The sequence below is a fragment of the Macaca thibetana genome, chromosome 16, assembly GCF_024542745.1.
Source record: "Macaca thibetana thibetana isolate TM-01 chromosome 16, ASM2454274v1, whole genome shotgun sequence".
Taxonomy (NCBI): domain Eukaryota; kingdom Metazoa; phylum Chordata; class Mammalia; order Primates; family Cercopithecidae; genus Macaca; species Macaca thibetana.
The window spans coordinates 57209492-57227409 of NC_065593.1; the positions used below are offsets into that span (position 1 = coordinate 57209492).

General features: G+C 53.8%; 2 protein-coding genes across 2 annotated transcripts in view; one reads left to right on the forward strand and one right to left on the reverse strand.

Moving 5' to 3' along the window:
• The window catches only part of OGFOD3 (2-oxoglutarate and iron dependent oxygenase domain containing 3), a 231783-nt gene that overhangs the window by 127798 nt on the left and 86067 nt on the right, over positions 1–17918 (forward strand). The gene's annotated exons all lie outside the window — the stretch shown is intronic.
• NARF (nuclear prelamin A recognition factor) overlaps positions 5059–17918 on the reverse strand; it is a 32001-nt gene continuing 19141 nt past the window's right edge. The window contains exons 6-11 of the mRNA XM_050763763.1: positions 14465–14583; positions 12187–12316; positions 9482–9545; positions 8321–8458; positions 7637–7794; positions 5059–5397 (exon numbers count right to left, since the gene is read on the reverse strand). Of these exons, the coding sequence (XP_050619720.1) occupies positions 5156–5397; positions 7637–7794; positions 8321–8458; positions 9482–9545; positions 12187–12316; positions 14465–14583 (851 nt within the window). The 3' untranslated portion in view covers positions 5059–5155. The remainder of the gene's footprint in view (positions 5398–7636; positions 7795–8320; positions 8459–9481; positions 9546–12186; positions 12317–14464; positions 14584–17918) is intronic.

Sequence of the window (17918 nt, forward strand, 5' to 3'; positions counted from 1 at the left end):
CACTCTGCCTTGCAGGTTTTCCTTCTTCTTCTAATCAAATTTCAAACCAGGCTGGTGCGGTGGCTCACGCCTGTAATCCCAGTACTTTTGGGAGGCTGAAGGGAGAAGATCACTTGAGTCCAGGAGTTCCAGACCAACCTGGGCAACATGGCAAAACCCGTCTCCACAGAAAGTACAAAAAATTAGCTGGGAGTAGCGGCGCATGCCTGCAGTCCCAACTACTCAGGAGGCTGAAGTGGGAGGATTGATTGAGTCTGAGAGGTTGAGTCTGCAGTGAGCCATGATGGTGCCACTGTACTCCAACCTGGGTGACGGGGCCAGACCCTGTCTCAAAGAAAAAAAAAAAAAAAAGTCCATGTCAGGACATAAACATCCATTTTGTACTTTAACCACTCCTAGAACCCCAGCTTTGGATGTCCTGACACTTGCCCCGGTGGGCTTTTAGTTCGCTGTTGCAGCTTGTTTACTGCAAATGCAGACGTAGAACAGACATCCTCCAGGTCCTGCACACTGGGCACCTGTGAGGTGGACTGCTCCAGGGACAGTTCCTAACAGCTAAGCTATACGACCTTTTTTTTTTTTTTTGAGATGGAGTCTTGCTCTGTTGCCCAGGCTGGAGTGCAGTGGCCGGATCTCGGCTCACTGCAAGCTCTGCCTCCTGGGTTCACGCCATTCTCCTGCCTCAGCCTCCCGAGTAGCTGGGACTACAGGCGCCCGCCACTACGCCCAGCTAATGTTTCATGTTTTCAGTAGAGACGGGGTTTCACCATGTTAGCCAGGATGGTCTCGATCTCCTGACCTTGTGATCCGCCCGTCTCGGCCTCCCAAAGTGCTGGGATTACAGGCGTGAGCTATACGACTTTTATCAAGTTGGGGTGTTACTGCCAAACTGCACTCCAGCCAGCAGCCGTGAGCACTTCCTCTTCTTACTGTGCTGAATACTTAATAAAAACCTTTGCCGGGGGGAGGGGGGAGGGATTGCATTGGGAGTTATACCTGATGTAAATGACGAGTTGATGGGTGCAGCACAGCAACATGGCACAAGTATACATATGTAACAAACCTGCACGTTATGCACATGTACCCTACAACTTAAAGTATAATAATAATAAATAAATTAAAAAAAAAAAAAAAAAAAAAAAAAAAAAAAAAAAAAAAAAAAAACCTTTGCCTATCGGACAATTTGCATTTCAGCTTTGAAGCATTCAGCCCTGGCACCTGCTCTCCTTGATTTCAGAACACAAGGCTCCTCCTCAGAAAGCAGAGCCGGCCTCTCCCCAAAACCCACAGCTCGCCCTCTGCAGCGGCCGACTGAGGGCTCCTCACCATGAGTTGAGGGTTGATCTGCTTTACACAGATGCTCTGTTTGCAGTGGAAACATAAACACTGGGCCCCATCTAGAGGCGAAGTGGCCTTGGCAAGTCAGCCCTGCCTGGGCCACCGTTCCCTCCTCTGACATCTCTGGTCTAGACTCAGCGTGAAGGTCACACGACTGTGGGAGGCCATGTGTCCAAACGCCTCAGTTGCTCAGCTCTGGGCCCGCAGATGAGGCCATGGGACACCCTCAAAGCCAGCACACACCCAAGGGTTCACCCTAGATCCACACCCCAGGCAAGCGGCAAACCAACAGGCGGGCACAGTGGATGAGCCTGTTTGCAACTCCAGCAACACTAAGGAAGGACCAGTGTGGACAGTCTACACTGGCTGCAACAAGTATAAGCTCTCAGGACAGGTGGAAATGGAATTGAGAAATCTGGGCTTTGCTGCTCAGACCACAGGCACCGAAGAGCAGATCTATTCACTGGGACGGTAACACACGTTTATCAGATCAGACATGTTCGGGCCCCTGCAGTACACAGCAGCACCAGAGCACACATGGCCGTGTTCCTGCATGGTGGTGCCAGCACGGAATGCCACCAGGGCTCATCTTCTCCTCCTCCTCCTCACGCCAGGACCAGCCAGGCTCACTAGCGGGCATGGGCTGGGCACACCATCCCCCCGGACCAGCCTGGCTCACCAGCAGGCACGGGCCAGGCACACCATCCCCCTGGACTAGTATGCTGCCTCACACCAGGACCAGCCTGGCTCACCAGCGGGCACGGGCCGGGCACACCATCCATCCTCCCCGACCAGTGTGCTGCCTCGCACCAGGACCAGCCTGGCTCACCAGCGGGCACGGGCCGGGCACACCATCCATCCTCCCCGACCAGTGTGCTGCCTCGCACCAAGACCAGCCTGGCTCACCAGCGGGCACGGGCCGGGCACACCATCCATCCTCCCCGACCAGTGTGCTGCCTCGCACCAGGACCAGCCTGGCTCACCAGCGGGCACGGGCCGGGCACACCATCCATCCTCCCCGACCAGCGTGCTGCCTCGCACCACATCTAGGCACCTTGGTCTGGCCGCTAATAGCGTTCCCGTTATAATGAAGGAACTCTCGCCACTTTTCGCCTGTGCAGAACAAAATGCACACGGTCCCCATAGCTATAACCCACCAGCAGGCACGGGGACCCCAGCATCTCATGTTGGTGCCCAGTCCCTCAGCCTGGCCGCCCCACACGACCTGCAGGGATGGCTTCATGGCAGGCCAGCTGTGGTGCCCTGTGCAGTGGTTACTGCGGGAGGTGATTTCTTCACTGTAGCAGGGTGGCCCTCTGCCGCCTCCTGGTGCTCTGGGCCTGGTGAGCATCTTCCTGGAGGAAGACAGAGGACCCTCCTGACTCCACACCAGGTGGCAGCTCAGGAAGCACAGGCGAGGCCACCTGGCGTGGCCGTGGTGAGGACGGCAATGCACCACAAGATGTGGCCCTGCTGGGGCAGCAGGTGGCTAGGCTCACTCAACCGTTCACTCAGACACGCTGCAACTGTTTATTCCAGAATCAGAGGTTGGAAACCCAACTGTATATAGACTGAAAGCAAAACAAATACACAACTGAACATGATATATGCAGTCATCCAGCAAGACAGGCAATGGAACACAATATACGCAGTTATCCACAAGACAGATGCACAGGCACAGCACAGAGTGAGATGAAGGCAGCCGAGCGTACAGAGGCTCTGCAGCACGGAGGGCTGGGAAGGCCACCAGTCGAGTTAACCCAATCCCAGTGCTTCAGGACACCTCCGGCCACACTGACATCTCTCTTCTCCTGGGATGAGCCCTAGGGTGCAGCTGCGCAGTTCCGCGGATTTTCAGGTGTCTGCCAGCTCTGTTTCACTGTCCATGGTTAAACTGCTTTCTCCTTTTAAAAAAATTTTTTTTTGCCAGGTGCAGTGGCTCCCGCCGGTAATCCCAACACTTTGGGAGACTGAGGTGGTCGGATCACCTGAGGTCAGAAGTTCCAGCCTGATCAACATGGCGAAACCCCGTCTCAACTAAAAATACAAAAAATACCCGGGCGCAGTGGTATGCGCCTGTGAGCCCAGCTGCTCCAGAGGCTGAGACAGGAGAATCGCTCGAACCCAGGAGGTGGAGGTTGCTGTGAGCCGAGATCGCGCCACTGCATTCCAGCCTGGGTGACAAACTGAGGCTCTGTCTCAAAAAAAAAAAAAAAAATTTGTCGAGACGGAGTCTCACCATGTAGAAACTCCTGAACTCAAGCACTCCTCTCGCCGTGGCCTCCCAGTGTGCTGGGATTATAGGGCAAGAGCTGCCATGCCCAGCCTCTCCTTTCTTTTTAAGGCAAGCTCATGCCCGCAGTGCCGTGCCAGAATGGAGGGGGCTCCATCACCCTGAGCACAGAGGGCTGCATGGCGGGTGGACGGGCCAGGGCTGTGTGTGAGAAGAAACCTGTCTGCCAAGGGTGACGGGGAAGTGTTCTGCGAGAGGCTGGACCACCCGAGCATCCTCAACCCCTCAGGGTCGGACAGAGCCTTTACCCGACGCCCACCTCATGACAGTGCTGAGGAGCTGGGGCTCGCCCGCACCCACCCAGCTTGTGCGGGCAGCCTTCTCAATTTTCCACTCTCGTGTCTGCCACCTTTGTCAGGCCCTTCCCTTGCCGCAATGCAAGTCTAACTCGAAGACTGAATGTACAAGTTTAAGCTGGGGCCTGGGTCGCCAGGCCTCCAGGGCCCTGAGTGTGGTCCAGGAGGGTGGTGACTGGCTGTGAGGAATGGCCCAGGGCTGAGTATGGTCCAGGAGGGTGGTGACTGGCTGTGAGGAATGGGAGGAGGGTGGTGACTGGCTGTGAGGAATGGGAGGAGGGTGGTGACTGGCTGTGAGGAATGGGGCCTAGTGTTGTCAGAAACTAGTTTTTCTAAGAAAAGCTGGAAATCCAGATTTGTGTATCAGTCTCCTGAGTCTAAAAGGCTGACAATTAATGTTCTGTCAAAAACATTTTCAAGGAAAATATGAGTGGGTAAAAGAGCCAAATGGGCAGGAATCTGGGACTGTGGACTGCCTGCCCTAACAACCCCAGGGCTACAGGCACAGCTGCCCCGCCTCTGCCCTCATTCCCACATCAAATCACCTCCGAGGCATGTGTGTTACCACCTCTGGGGGTCTTAGCTCGTCACAGGACACTTTCTGGAATTTTTTTAACACCTAAAATATAGTAGTCTGTCTCCATTCTCACTCTTTGGGATTTTTTCACAATCTTAGGATAAAGGGATAAATCGGGGAAGTGCTCCTTTCATGTTAAAACGTTCCAATCTGCCGGGCACGGTGGCTCACGCCTGCAATCCTGGCACTTTGGGAGGCCAAGGCGGGTGGATCAGGAGGTCAGGAGTTCAAGATCAGCCTGGCCAACATAGTGAAACCCCATCTCTACTAAAAATACAAAAACTAGCTGGGCACGGCAGTGTGCGACTGTAGTCCCAGCTACTCGGAAGGCTGGGGCAGGAGAAATCGCTTGAACCCGGGAAGCAGAGGTTGCAGTGAGCTGAGATGGCGCCATTGCATTCCAGCCTGGGCGACAGACTCCGCCTCAAAAAAAAAAAAAAAAAGTTCCAATCCCACACCTATTATGAAGATAGCACCACATGAAACTGCCTGAGGGGCCTCCAATAAACGGGATAGCAGGGAACTCTGAGAAACCAAAGTAACCCATTGAGCAGTTTTCTTAAGTGTTTTTAATACTCCACTCAAGGCAGCCCCTCCCTCTACTGAGAGTGGCTCTGGCCCCAAGAGCAGCTGGAAGGCCCTGGCCTGACTTCACCACTTGATGTCCAGGCTGTGTGCGCCACGCTCCTGGCTCTGGTATGTGGTGTGCAGCACCTCTCGGGCTTTGGGGGAGTTGATCCCCTCCAGCCACTCCTGGTACAGCTCCTGCATGTGTGCACTGGACTCTGGACGCCGCACAGGGATGTCAGCGTAAATGCCTTCCATCTGCCGCAGCAGGGCCTTATCCGCATGTCCATCTGGAGTCTGGGCTTGGCCTCTGCCATTTAAGCATCCTGAAAGATAAACACAGGTAAGTTTATCCTGGGCTCAGGCGATCTTTCCGCGTTAGCTTCCTGAGCAGCTAGGACTACAGACACACACCACCTTGCCTGGCTAATTTTTAAATTTTTTGTAGAGACTGGGGGATGCGGGGTGGGTCTTGCTATGTTGCCCAGGCTGATCTTGAACTTCTGGAGTCAAGCGGCAATCCTTCTGCTTCAAGCTGGGACTACTGGCATGAGCCACCGCACCCAGCCGGGATAGTCTTAAGGAAGCTTTTGCCTCATAGGGAAGACAGTTTGCAAGCGGGAGAGGAATGAAGGGGACGTGGAACGTTGCGTGGTGTAGGGCTAGGGCTGGCTGCACAGGCCAGGGTCTTCCCCAAGGCCCTCAGGGACGCTAATCCCAGACTCATAGCCCTGTGTGCCTCTCTTTTTTTTTTTTTTTTTTTGAGACAGAGTCTCTCTCCGTCGGCCAGGCTGGAGTGCAGTGGCTTAATCTTGGCTCGCTGCAACCTCCATCTCCTGGGCTCAAGCAATTCTCCCGCCTCAGCCTCCCAAGTACCTGGGATTATGGGTGTGTGCCACCATGCCCGGCTAATTTTGTAATTTTTAGTAGAGGCAGGTTTCACCATGTTGGCCAGGCTGGTCTCGAACTCCTGACTTCAGGTAATCTGCCTGCCTTGGCCTCCCAAAGTGCTGGAATTACAGGCGTGAGCCACCGCACCCGGACCCATGTACCTCTCATTCTTACCCATTTATATCACCCATAAAATGGTTTTTCCTAAAACCTAAGTTGCCTTTTAGAACTGACTGGCTTTGTATGCAAATCCCGATTTCCAGCTTCTCTTGGAATTTGGCAAAACCAAGATAGCACAGGGATTGTGAACAAGCAGTAAAACCACTCCTGCCTGCACCACACGTGTTAAGTGTGCTGGGCGCTGCCTGGAGGCTGCACCGGAGGCAGCTGAGCTGTGAGCCCAGCCATGAGCCCACACACCCAACACTGGCCTGAGTAAAAATGTGTCTATTTATTGATGCTACTTACTCTCCAGCATGTTAGATGATGTCACTCTTAGTAGTGTATTCATTTAAAACATCTGGAGCAAATTTCCCCGGTTAAACTTCACTCCCCATGGGTTGCAAGGTGGCACCCCAGTTGGTCTCCAACCTCCACTTTCCCAGGGGGCTGGCTTGCACCTTCTCCTTCCTCAGGCCCCAGCTCCACCCGCCTGCATGCAGAGGCCCTCCCAGAAGCCCTGCTTCATGGCCCACCTCCTGGCTGCTCCTCAGCCCAGCTGTGGGACTGACCCTTCCATGCCTCCGGAATGCTCAGTGAGGCCTCCAAGGCCACATGCTTGCCTCTCTGCCCTCACCCTCCTGTCAGTGCTGGCTGGGACCTCCCCTCCTCTGTGTTGAAGGACACTACGGCAGGGCCTCCAACTGCACCCTTGTCTGTGCCCTGCCCAGGGACCCCTCCCGTCCTGTGGCTTCACACCTTGTCCCATTCATCTAACATCAGTGGAGCCACTCCTCCCACTGACCTGCACCCAGCATTTCCACTCAAGTCCCTCGTGGTGCCCCCCCACTCACAATGGCACAAAGGTCCTCATTTCCCCACCAGGGGTCAGGGGCAGGGGGTCCCCTTCGTCTCTGACACTCACCCTCAGCACATCCTTCCCGGAGACCCCCACCCTGTCCTGGCCTCCTCTTGTCCTCTCACTCCTCCTGCCCCAGGTGGGGACCCTTCCTCACGTGCCTGGATGATCGCAGCCCACGGTGGCCCACCCTCCCTCCAAGCAGCAAGGGAGCCCCTCAGGCCCAGGCTGGGTCACACCCCTTCCCGCTTCCACCTCTCACTGCTCTCTCCCATCACTCAGGACAGAGCTGGCTCATCCTTGGTGCCTGGCAGGAGGCAGGGGTGTTTCTCCCAGGCAGAGTGGCCTCGACTCTTGTGATTTGTTCTCTAAGCCAGCTGCCACAGGCTGACTCTCACCTGGTGCCATGTGGGGCCTCCTGAGGGCACGTCCCCAAGAGAATGCCCACACGCTATGTGGGGTGAGGGAAAGAGCAAAACCAATGGAGCCTAGAATGTCCCAGCACAAGCCCCATGGGAACATCCACACCCTACAAAGCTCTCGGGGCTGAGAGAGGCTCTGGGTGGCCAAGAACACCGTCTCTCTGGCAGCTGCAGGACCAGTGTGGCCCAAGCACCCACGGGGGACAGAGCCAGGTGCTGCTCTTGGCGCCTCACCTCCAGCACAGGCGAGGACCTCCACAAAGTGGTACGGGAACTTTCCTTTCTTAAGCTTCAGGATCATGTTCTGGATGTTTCGAAAGCCATAGGCCGCAGCAAAGCGTAACACCACCTCCCCATTCTTCTCAAGGGTGACCTCTTGGAAGTCTTTGTTTCTACAAAATGAACACAGAGAATTTTGATCCATCAAGTCCCTTATCTGTGACTTAAGAACACTTGTTTTTTCTTGAGACAGGAGTCTTGCTCTGTCGCCCGTGCTGAAGTGCAGTGGCACGATCTCGGCTCACTGCAACCTCCACCTCCCAGGTTCACACCATTCTCCTGCCTCAGCCTCCCGAGTAGCTGAGACTACAGGCGCGTGCCACCACACCCGGCTAATTTTTTGGATTTTTAGTAGAGACGGGGTTTCACTGCGTTAGCCAGGATGGTCTCAATCTCCTGATCTTGTGATCCACCCACCTCGGCCTCCCAAAGTGCTGGGATTACAGGCGTGAGCCACCCAAGAACACTTTCTAATGTGAGTTTGGAATGTCAGCAAAATAAAAGTTCTAAATAAACACAAAAAAGCCCTTTCGATTGTGACTGGTGTAAACTCCATACACAGAACCGCCACATGCACAGATCCACACGTGCACACGTGCTGACCACAGGCACAGACAGGCTGTGGACGCTGCCCCACACCTCAGGGCTCGGTAAGTGACCTCCTCTACATCCTCGTTGAACAGCTCCTTGGCCGCATGTCTGAAGATGTGTGCCAGGTGCCCGTCCGAGCTGGCTCCATCATGGCGCGTCACCTTGTCCTCCTTCAAGTCTCCAAACCTCACCAGGCAGAGAAAAAACAAGTCAATCATGAATGCCGATGTACAGTGACAGCAAGCGTGAAACCAGACTTCCAGAGGGCATCACAATCCAAGGGCACCACCAAAGAAGCTAAATCCTCTACAAATGTTTAAACTTTGGAGAAAGTCCCATTTCTAGCATCTTGAGGGGTCTCGGGAGGGCGTGCCTGATGCTCGGGCCAGGCGGAGGACTCTCAGTCACGCCAAGCCCATGCACAGGCTCTTGCAGGTGCTCCAGATGCTTATGGTCTTTTTCTTTTCTTTGAGACAGGGTCTTTTTCTGTCTCCCAGGCTGGAGTGCAGTGGCACAATCATAGCTCACTACAACCCCAGCCTCTTGGACTCAAGCCATCCTCCTACCTCAGTCTCCCAAAGTACTGGGATTATAGGTTTGAGCCACCATGCATGGCCCCACAGATGCTTAACTTCTATCTCACCTTCCCCCAAAAGGGCATGAAGGCAGCACCTGGGATGCAGAGTGTTGGCGAGGACACACGCCGCTGCCTTTATGGTGCTCTCTGCCCAGTGCCTGGGGTGCAGCAGGAGCCCCAGGCCTTGCTGGGTATCAAGGTCACCGCCCCCAGCAGAACCCAGCCTGCCACTCTTGGTGCAAAGGGGCCTGAGGGAGCTGCCCCACTGCCCCACAGAGGAACGTGAGGCACAGACGGCACTCAGGAAGAAGGGGGCTGGCGCACACATGAACGGCCCTGCCCCAGCGAGCACAAAGCTGTTTATGCTTCCCGTCCTTCCTCGAGGGTTTGGGGTGGCAATCGCACCATGGAAGCCCGCCAAGCCTCCTGACTCCCTGGCAGCCCTGGTGAATGGTATCCCACTCAACAGCTAGAAGGGTGGCTGAGGGTTGTGGCGGGGGCCCGGGGGACTGCATCTCAGTGCTTCACATGGCCTCGTCATAAAGCAGGGCAGCCCTGGGCCTGTCAGGCGGCTGGCAGGGCTGACGGGAGGTCCTGCCCTCCAGAGGACTCTCCCCAGATAAGCCACTTACAGAGTGTCGACGGCAGCATCCTTCACTGAGAGGTCACCTTGGTCCATTATTTGAGCAATTTCACCTACAGACAAATGAAGTAAGAGACACTGAAAAGACACAGGTGGCCACAGGAACTTTTCTTCCCCTGCAGGAAATTTGACATCAGTGACCCTGGATGACCTCCCTCCTATGAAATCTCCATCACAGACAGCAGGAGTGGAGTCCATCTACAGGGCAAAGCGAGGCCACTAAAATCAAACACTAATAAAATGTAAGCAGAATTCAATTCGAATTCCTCTTTCCATTCCTCTTTCTGCCCTCGAACTGCGGCATTTATGTAAACAATCTCTCCATGATTTTCCCATGCGGAAAATCTGTAAACTTTTTTGGTCCACTTTGCATGAAACAGAAAACTTTTGTTACAACAAGCTCACAGAAATAGGATGATGAAATATATACTGGGTGCATTTTTTTTTTTTTTTTTTTTGAGACGGAGTCTCGCTCTGTCGCCCAGACTGGAGTGCAGTGGCGCTATCTCGGCTCACTGCAAGCTCCGCCTCCCGGGTTTACGCCATTCTCCTGCCTCAGCCTCCCGAGTAGCTGGGACTACAGGCGCCCGCCACCTCGCCCGGCTAATTTTTTTGTATTTTTAGTAGAGACGGGGTTTCATTGTGTTAGCCAGGATGGTCTCGATCTCCTGACCTCGTGATCCGCCCGTCTCGGCCTCCCAAAGTGCTGGGATTACAGGCTTGAGCCACCGCGCCCGGCCTTTTTTTTTTTTTTGAGATGGAGTCTCACCTCCGCCACCCAGGCTGGAGTACAGTGGTGCGATCTTGGCTCACTGTAACCTCTGCCTCCCGGGTTCAAGGGTTCAAGCGATTCTCTTGCCTCAGCCTCCCGAGTAGCTGGGATTATAGGTGTGCACCACCACACCTGGCCAGACAGGTCTCGACCTCCTGACCTCAGGTGACCAGCCTGCCTCAGCCTCCTGAAGTGCTGGGATTACAAGTGTGAGCCACTGTGCCCAGCCCATTTTTTTTTTTTTTTTTTTTTAAGAAACAAGGTCGCCAGTCTGGCCAACATGGCGAAACTGCCTCTCTACTAAAAATACAAAAGTTAGCCTGACGTGGTGGTGCGCGCCTGTAATCCCAGCTACTTGGGAGACTGAGGGAGGAGAATCGCTTGATCCTGGGAGGCGGAGGTTGTAGTGAACTGCGATGGAGCCACTGCAGAGCCTGGGCAACAGAGTGAGACTCCGTCTCAAAAAAAAAAAGAGACAACGTCTCACTGTGTTGCCCAGTGAGGTCTCAAACTCCTGGGCTCAAGTGATCCTCCGGCCATAGCCTCCTGAGTGGCTAGAACTAGAGGCCTGAGCCACTGTACCCAGCTACATTTACATGACATATGGTTATTCTGCAATGAGATCAACTGAAAGTGAGAACCTCTTTCTGTATTTCCTTTTACATGAAGATGCCTGAAAAAACCCTTAATAGAAAAACTGAGCCTCTAAAACCTGGCTGTGGCATCACATCAGATGCTGTGAGATGGCTGGAAACACAGGTAAGAAAATAGCATAATTTCCTATAAATCTGCACTCAGAAAAAAGATGGCTGGACATGGTTCTTCTGATAGCCTGCTGCGCATGTTTTTATTTTGTCAACACAAGCAGATGGCCCCCGGGCCCTTCCTCTGAGAGTGAAGGATGGCAGTGCTGAGGGCCCTTCTGTCCCTCATCCTTCAACACCCCTGCCACGTCACCCCACAGGGAGCCTGTGCCTGTAGGGTGGGGACCTTTCCAGAGGCATCTGCATGCTAGAATTTCAAGTCAGGGGACTGTGAGGGACATTGGCATCCTTAAAGACTGTCCCTGAGAGCTGACCTCTCTGCCTCACGTACCACTAATCTACATACTTGCCGGGACCTGTTTTCCGAGACCAATTAAAACAGTTCCACCAGAATTTTAACAGTCTTAAGCTTCCCCCACCAACTGACGTCAACATTCTTCTGAATGGGTTCTACCTAATTCCAGGGAATGACTTCCATCCACAACACACACAGAACTCACTGTAGGGTCTTAATATCTGAAAGGAGTGGCCAATACAGTGGTAAAGGCAATGTCACTGAAGCAAACGTGCCTTTTTCATTTTACTCTGAATGAAAAAAACTTCACTTGTGTTTTAAGTGCAGACTTGGTTTGTGAGAAGGAGACCCACTATGGCTATAGACAACTTTCCTACCAAGAGGTAAGTACCCTGCACGGACTGTAATGTAAAGTCAGGGCCACCATATTGCCCGAGTGGTTCTCCCAGAGACCTGATTTATCTTTTATTTTTCTTTTTGGAGACGAAGTTTTACTCTCGTTGCCCAGGCTACAGTGTAACGGCGTGATCTCAACTTACCACAACCTCCACCTCCTGGGTTCAAGCAATTCTCCTGCCTCAGCCTCCTGAGCAGCTGGGATTACAGGCATGTGCCACCATGCCCAGCTAATTTTTTGTATTTTTAATAGAGACAGGGTTTCCCCATGTTGGTCAGGCTGGTCTCGAACTCCCGACCTCAGGTGATCCACCTGTCTTGGCCTCCCAGCTGTCAGTAACTTCAGACAAGTGACCACAGTGGCAGGCACTGAGATGGCTCTGGGACACAGATCTGCCTGGCTCCGGTGTGTACTGGCCAGTCGGAGAATCCCCCAGCACCCAGGTGCGCCCCCGCCCACCTCTCACCTGATGTTAACACGCAGTCAGCGCCCCGGGAGCCATGCAAAGCGGGGGGAAAGCCTTCCTGAAGAGCCTCTAGCTTCTTGTCATAACAAGGGGCCACGATGACGTGGAAAATCTTCTCTGGAGACAGGTTCTGTGGGAGAGGGACACCCATGTTTAGGGCTGGTGGAGAGGTGACAATGGCAGCTTACACTTGGTGCCCAGGACAGGAGGGATGGGAGACCGACTGCCCCCTGCTGTTGCCCTCCAGACACTGCATGCAGCACTTTTTTTTTTTTTTGAGACGGAGTCTCGCTCTGTCCCCCAGGCTGGAGTGCAGTGGCATGATCTCAGCTCACTGTAACCTCCGCCTCCTGGGTTCACACGATTCTCCCGCCTCAGCCTCCTGAGTAGCTGGGACTACAGGCGCATGCCGTCATGCTTGGCTAATTTTTTGTACTTTAGTAGAGATGGGGCTTCACTGTGTTGCCCAGGCTGGTCTCAAACTCCTGATCTCAGGCAATCTGCCCGCCTCGGCCTCCAAAGTGCTAGGATTACAGGTGTGAGCCATCAAGCCTGTCCGCATGCGGCACTTTCTTGGGGCTGTTACTGTTGTGGGTCTGAGGCTGGGCCCCACAGATGAAGCTGCTGTAGTCACATCTGGCTCCCATCCCCTCTGCAACTCTACCGAGCACCAGCACCCCATCCGTGTCTGCTGCCTCCCTCGGGACTGAGTGTGGTACTCCCAAACCATCTGCAAAGCGCCCCAGTCAGTGGAGCCTCTTGGAAGAACCAGGAAGGCTGAGCCCATTTCCTCCCGAACCTGTGCACATGGGACAAAACAGGCAAGAGGTCCGGCTGGTGTGGAGCTGTTGCTGGTCCGGCATGGAGCCACTGTGGCAGGCCCGAGTGTGTGTGTGTGTGTGTGTGTGTGTGTATGTGCTGGCTACTTCACCTACAGGCTTTCCTGAATCTTCCCAAGCGATGCCCACCCAAGCTACCCCTCTCCTGGGGCCCTGCCACACAGAGCAGGTGCCTATGGCTGGGCCTGAACTGATGGCAAAGCCAGGAGTCAGCAGTTGCCAAGTGATCCTGTGGTGAGGTCTGGGTGGAAAGGCCCCATTTAGGGCAGGGGCGGAGCAAAAGAGGAAACCCGCCCCGGCCGCAGCTGGGCCAGACAGTCAGGTGAGGGGCTGCTGGAGGCCGCGTCTCTGCAGCTGCCCCTCACAGCACCTATAGGAGGACACATAGCTCTGGGCTCCAGCCAGGGGAGAGGGCAGCACGTGGAAGACCTAGAAACACATGGCTCTCTTCAGGTGGGGGCAGGACAGGGGACAGACATGAAGTCCCATAGCTCATTTCTTGGTCCTGCCTAAACTGGACGCGTACACTCTGACATCATGTTTACCATTTGCCAAATTATGACTTTATGGGTAGAAAGAAACTAGGTAGAAAGAAAGCACTGCCTATTGCTAAAATAACAAGGCTGCCAAATGTGCGTGCCTTTGTAGGCTGACTTCAAATGTCTGAAAGATCCTGATGTTGTCCTCTACTCCAGTTACCACAGTGCCTGGACACGGCTGCTCCCCTGGAGGGAGGTGTAAAGTCTGATTGAGAAGAGCAGTGTGGGGCATGCCAGCGGCTGGAGAATAAACCATGGATTAGGGTCCCTTTGACGGTGGCCTTGGAGACATCAGGGAGTTCTGGGAGGACCTGGGGGCACAGAGGGCTGTGGGAAGGGAGAACGTGATGGGCTGAGGCAGGGGCCACGCAGGAGCCTCAGGCCGGGACTCACTCCATCAAGTGGAAGACAGCATCATGGGCCTGCAGAATCTCACAGAAGGGGCTAAGGAAGTCATGTGATGCCCACGGTCTGAGGGAAAAGGCCAGGGCGGAGGCCAGGTTTGGCTCCCGAAATGATAGTGGCCCTTGGCCTCTGGGCACAGGCCATTCTAGGCCTCCTTGGGTGAGGCGTCCCAACGGCAGGCAGGCAGCATCTCTGGGCAAGGTCTTGGGTCTCATTCTCAGCAGCGTGGGCAGCATGTCTACCCCGAATGGGCCCATGAGAACGACCAGATGCCACGAAGAAAGAAAGAGGTTGTAAGAGGAAGGAAGGGAGGAACAGAGATGGGCGTTGGTGAGAAATAGCACTGCTAATGTTTCCTGAAGCCACAGCTTCCTTTTTGCTCACCTGGGGGGCCATGACCACACCGGACAGATGGGGAACCTCCCCTTCCTGGGCCCCTGTGCCATGGTCCTCCCTCACTTGCCCTTCCTGCCCTCCACAGAGAGGTCAGCTTACCTGCTGTCTGGCGAAATAATCCTTCACCAAAGAGCCCATCACCTGCTGGGGGGACTTGGCAGTGCAGAGGTGGGCAGTGATGGGACGACCCAGCACCCGCTCGGCGTATCGGACCCAGCCTGGGGAGAGAAGGGGTCCAAGGTCAGCTCCTTACTGCTTCCTCTGGACCTTCCTGCCACGCACCAGGGAATGCTGAGCTCGAGTCCCTGCCGCCCCAGGGTGAAGCCAGGACACCTTTTCCCCAGGCCTTACCAGGAGGTCGTGCTGGACCCAAAACCCATCCTCTGTGGCCCAGCTGTGGGTCATGGGAACCTGCAGGCCTAGAGGCTACTGGGAAATGGGAGTGTCCCTGCAAGGCCGACAGACAAGAAAGAGTCGGGGTTAACAGGTCCCCCAAAAAGGTGAAGGGGAACAAGCACTGAAGGGCAGCAGGAGCAGTGGCCCAGGCTGCACCGTGCGAAATCCCCTGGCCAGCTGCACAGTCTTTGCAGCCAGGACACGCAGTTACCGCTCAAAGGAGAGCAGCCACATGCTTGCCCAACTTCTCTTGCTGACTAGAAATTAACAGCCCAACAACTGCACACTTTTTAAAATATAAGAAATCTAGCCAGGCATGATGGCTCATGCCTGTAATCCCAGAACTTTGGGAGGCCGAGACGGGCGGATCACGAGGTCAGCAGAGTGAGACCAGCCTGGCTAACATGGTGAAACCCCGTCGCTACTAAAAACACAAAAAATTAAAAATTAGTCGGGAGTGGTGGCAGGCGCCTGTAGTTCCAGCCACTCGGTAGGCTGAGGCAGGAGAATGGCGTGAACCTGGGAGGTGGAGGTTGGAGTGAGCTGAGATCACGCCACTGCACTCCAGCCTGGGCGACAGAGCAAGACTCTTATCTCAAAAAAAAAAAAAAGTGTCTTGGCCAAGCTCAGTGGCTCACGCCTGTAATTCCAGCACTTTGGGAGGCTGAGATGGGCAGATCACCTGAGGTCAGGAGTTTGAGACCAGCCTGACCAAAATGGTAAAACCCTGTCTCTACTACAGATACAAAAATTACCTGGGCATGGTGGCATGTGCCTGCAATCCCAGCTTCTCAGGAGGCTGAGGTGGGAGAATCACTTGAACCCAGGGGGCGGAGGTTGCAGTGAGCCAAAATCACACCACTGCACTCCAGCCTGGGTGACAGAGCGAGACTCTGTCTCAATAAATAAATAAAATAAAAAATAAAAAAAGTGTTTGACCAGGATGGAGCTTATGTTGAGAAATAAAGTTTATACATTTTATCTTTTTTTTTTTTTTTTTTTTTTTTTTTTTTTTTTTTTTTTTTGAGACGGAGTCTCGCTCTGTCACCCAGGCTGGAGTGCAGTGGCGCAATCTCGGCTCACTGCAAGCTCCGCCTCCTGGGTTCACGCCATTCTCCGGCCTCAGCCTCCCGAGTAGCTGGGACTACAGGCGCCCGCCACTGCGCCCGGCTAATTTTTTTCTATTTTTAGTAGAGACGGGGTTTCACCATGGTCTCGATCTCCTGACCTTGTGATCTGCCCGCCTCGGCCTTCCAAAGTGCTGGGATTACAGGCGTGAGCCACCGTGCCCGGCCTTTTTTTTTTTTTTTTTGAGATGGAGTCTCGCTCTGTCGCCCAGGCTGGAGTGCAGTGGCGCAGTCTTGGCTCACTGCAAGCTCTGCCTCCCGGGTTCACACCATTCTCCTGCCTCAGCCTCCTGAGTAGCTGGGACTACAGGCGCCCGCCACCACGCCCGGCTAATTTTTTTGTATTTTTAGTAGAGACGGGGTTTCACCGTGTTAGCGAGGATGGTCTTGATCTCCTGACCTCGTGATCCGCCCACCTCAGCCTCCCAAAGTGCTGGGATTACAGGCGTGAGCCACCGCGCCTGGCTTTTTTTTTTTTTTTTTTTTTTTTGAGACGGAGTCTCGCTCTGTCGCCCAGGCTGGAGTGCAGTGGCGCGATCTCCACTCACTGCAAGCTCTGTCATCTCCCGGGTTCACGCCATTCTCCTGCCTCAGCCTCCTGAATAGCTGGGACCACAGGCGCCTGCCACCACACCCGGCTAGTTTTTTGTATTTTTAGTAGAGATGGGGTTTCACCGTGTTAGACAGGATGGTCTCAATCTCCTGACCTCGTGATCCACTCGCCTCAGCCTCCCAAAGGTGTGAGCCACTGCACCTGGCCAAGAAATAGAGTTTATACTTTTTATCTTTTAATTCTGTTCTTTCACAAACTTTTTGCAGTCTCCTCGCATTTGTTGATTTCCTTATGAGAGATCCTACTGGGATGGAACCTAGAATGGAACTCTCAAGTCACTGAAGGAACTAACTCTGCTGATGTGAATCCTGAGTAGATTGCTGATTTGTATAGAAATGGTGATCCCTCTGCCTGTGGCAGTGAACACAATGCTAGTTAGGGGCCCTGAGACGTCTCTTCTCAGTGATGGCGTTTCTGAGAAATGTGTCACCAAATCCTTTCTCTTCTCCAGCCACCAGCTGCAGACCAGCCCCTTGCTTCCTATTTTAGCTTGAGATTTGCTGTATGTATGTAGCATATATGTATAATTGACAGGGTTGCTCTGTTACCCAGGCTGGAGTGCAGTGATGCAATCACGGCTCACTGCAGCCTTGACCTCCCAGGTTCCAGTGATCCTCCCACCTCATCCTCCCAAGTAGCTGGGACTACAGGCGCCCGCCACCACGCCTGGCTAATTTTTTGTATTTTTAGTAGAGACGGCGTTTCACCATGTTGGCCAGGATGGTCTCAATCTCCTGACCTCGTGATCCACCCACCTCAGCCTCCCAAAGTGCTGGGATTACAGGTATGAGCCACTGCGCCCGGCCTGAATTTTTTATAATTCAGAAACCCACTGCTCCAGGGGCATTGGCGTTAGTTCTTTGTCATTTTACATGGCCTCTTCCTTGGCTGGGGGTGGAACTAAGCAAATGTGACTGGTGTTGTGAAGCCATGTTGTGTGTGGCATCATGTAATGGGCCCCAAAAGGAAAGTACTCCAGCAAGGGGACCACAGAAGCAGGCTCAGCACACAAACACCAGGTACTCCCAGGTCACTGGAGCCCAGGCAGCTCCCGAAACCATAGGTGTGGAAATTATTCCTTTACGCCTGGAAGAACACCCAAAATGCCACAAGAGCTGAATGTAATACCCACAATCTAGTAAAAGGCTGTATCTGGTATCAAACAGTTTATACTTAGACCTCTGATACAAAAATCTGTGAATCACTTACACTAAGGCAAACCACACAGCTGAAAGGAGTCACTAACATCGCCGTCCCCATCTGGAGCTGAGAACACAGCAGACCGTGGGTTGCTGGTGAAAGACACAGCTCAAATAATGAGCCAACCAGTGCAGCCCACAGAACAGCTGGTAAATTTCCTCTTTATATTTTATAAATGGCTAGAGAATAAGTCCATATTCTAAGCAACCACAATGTC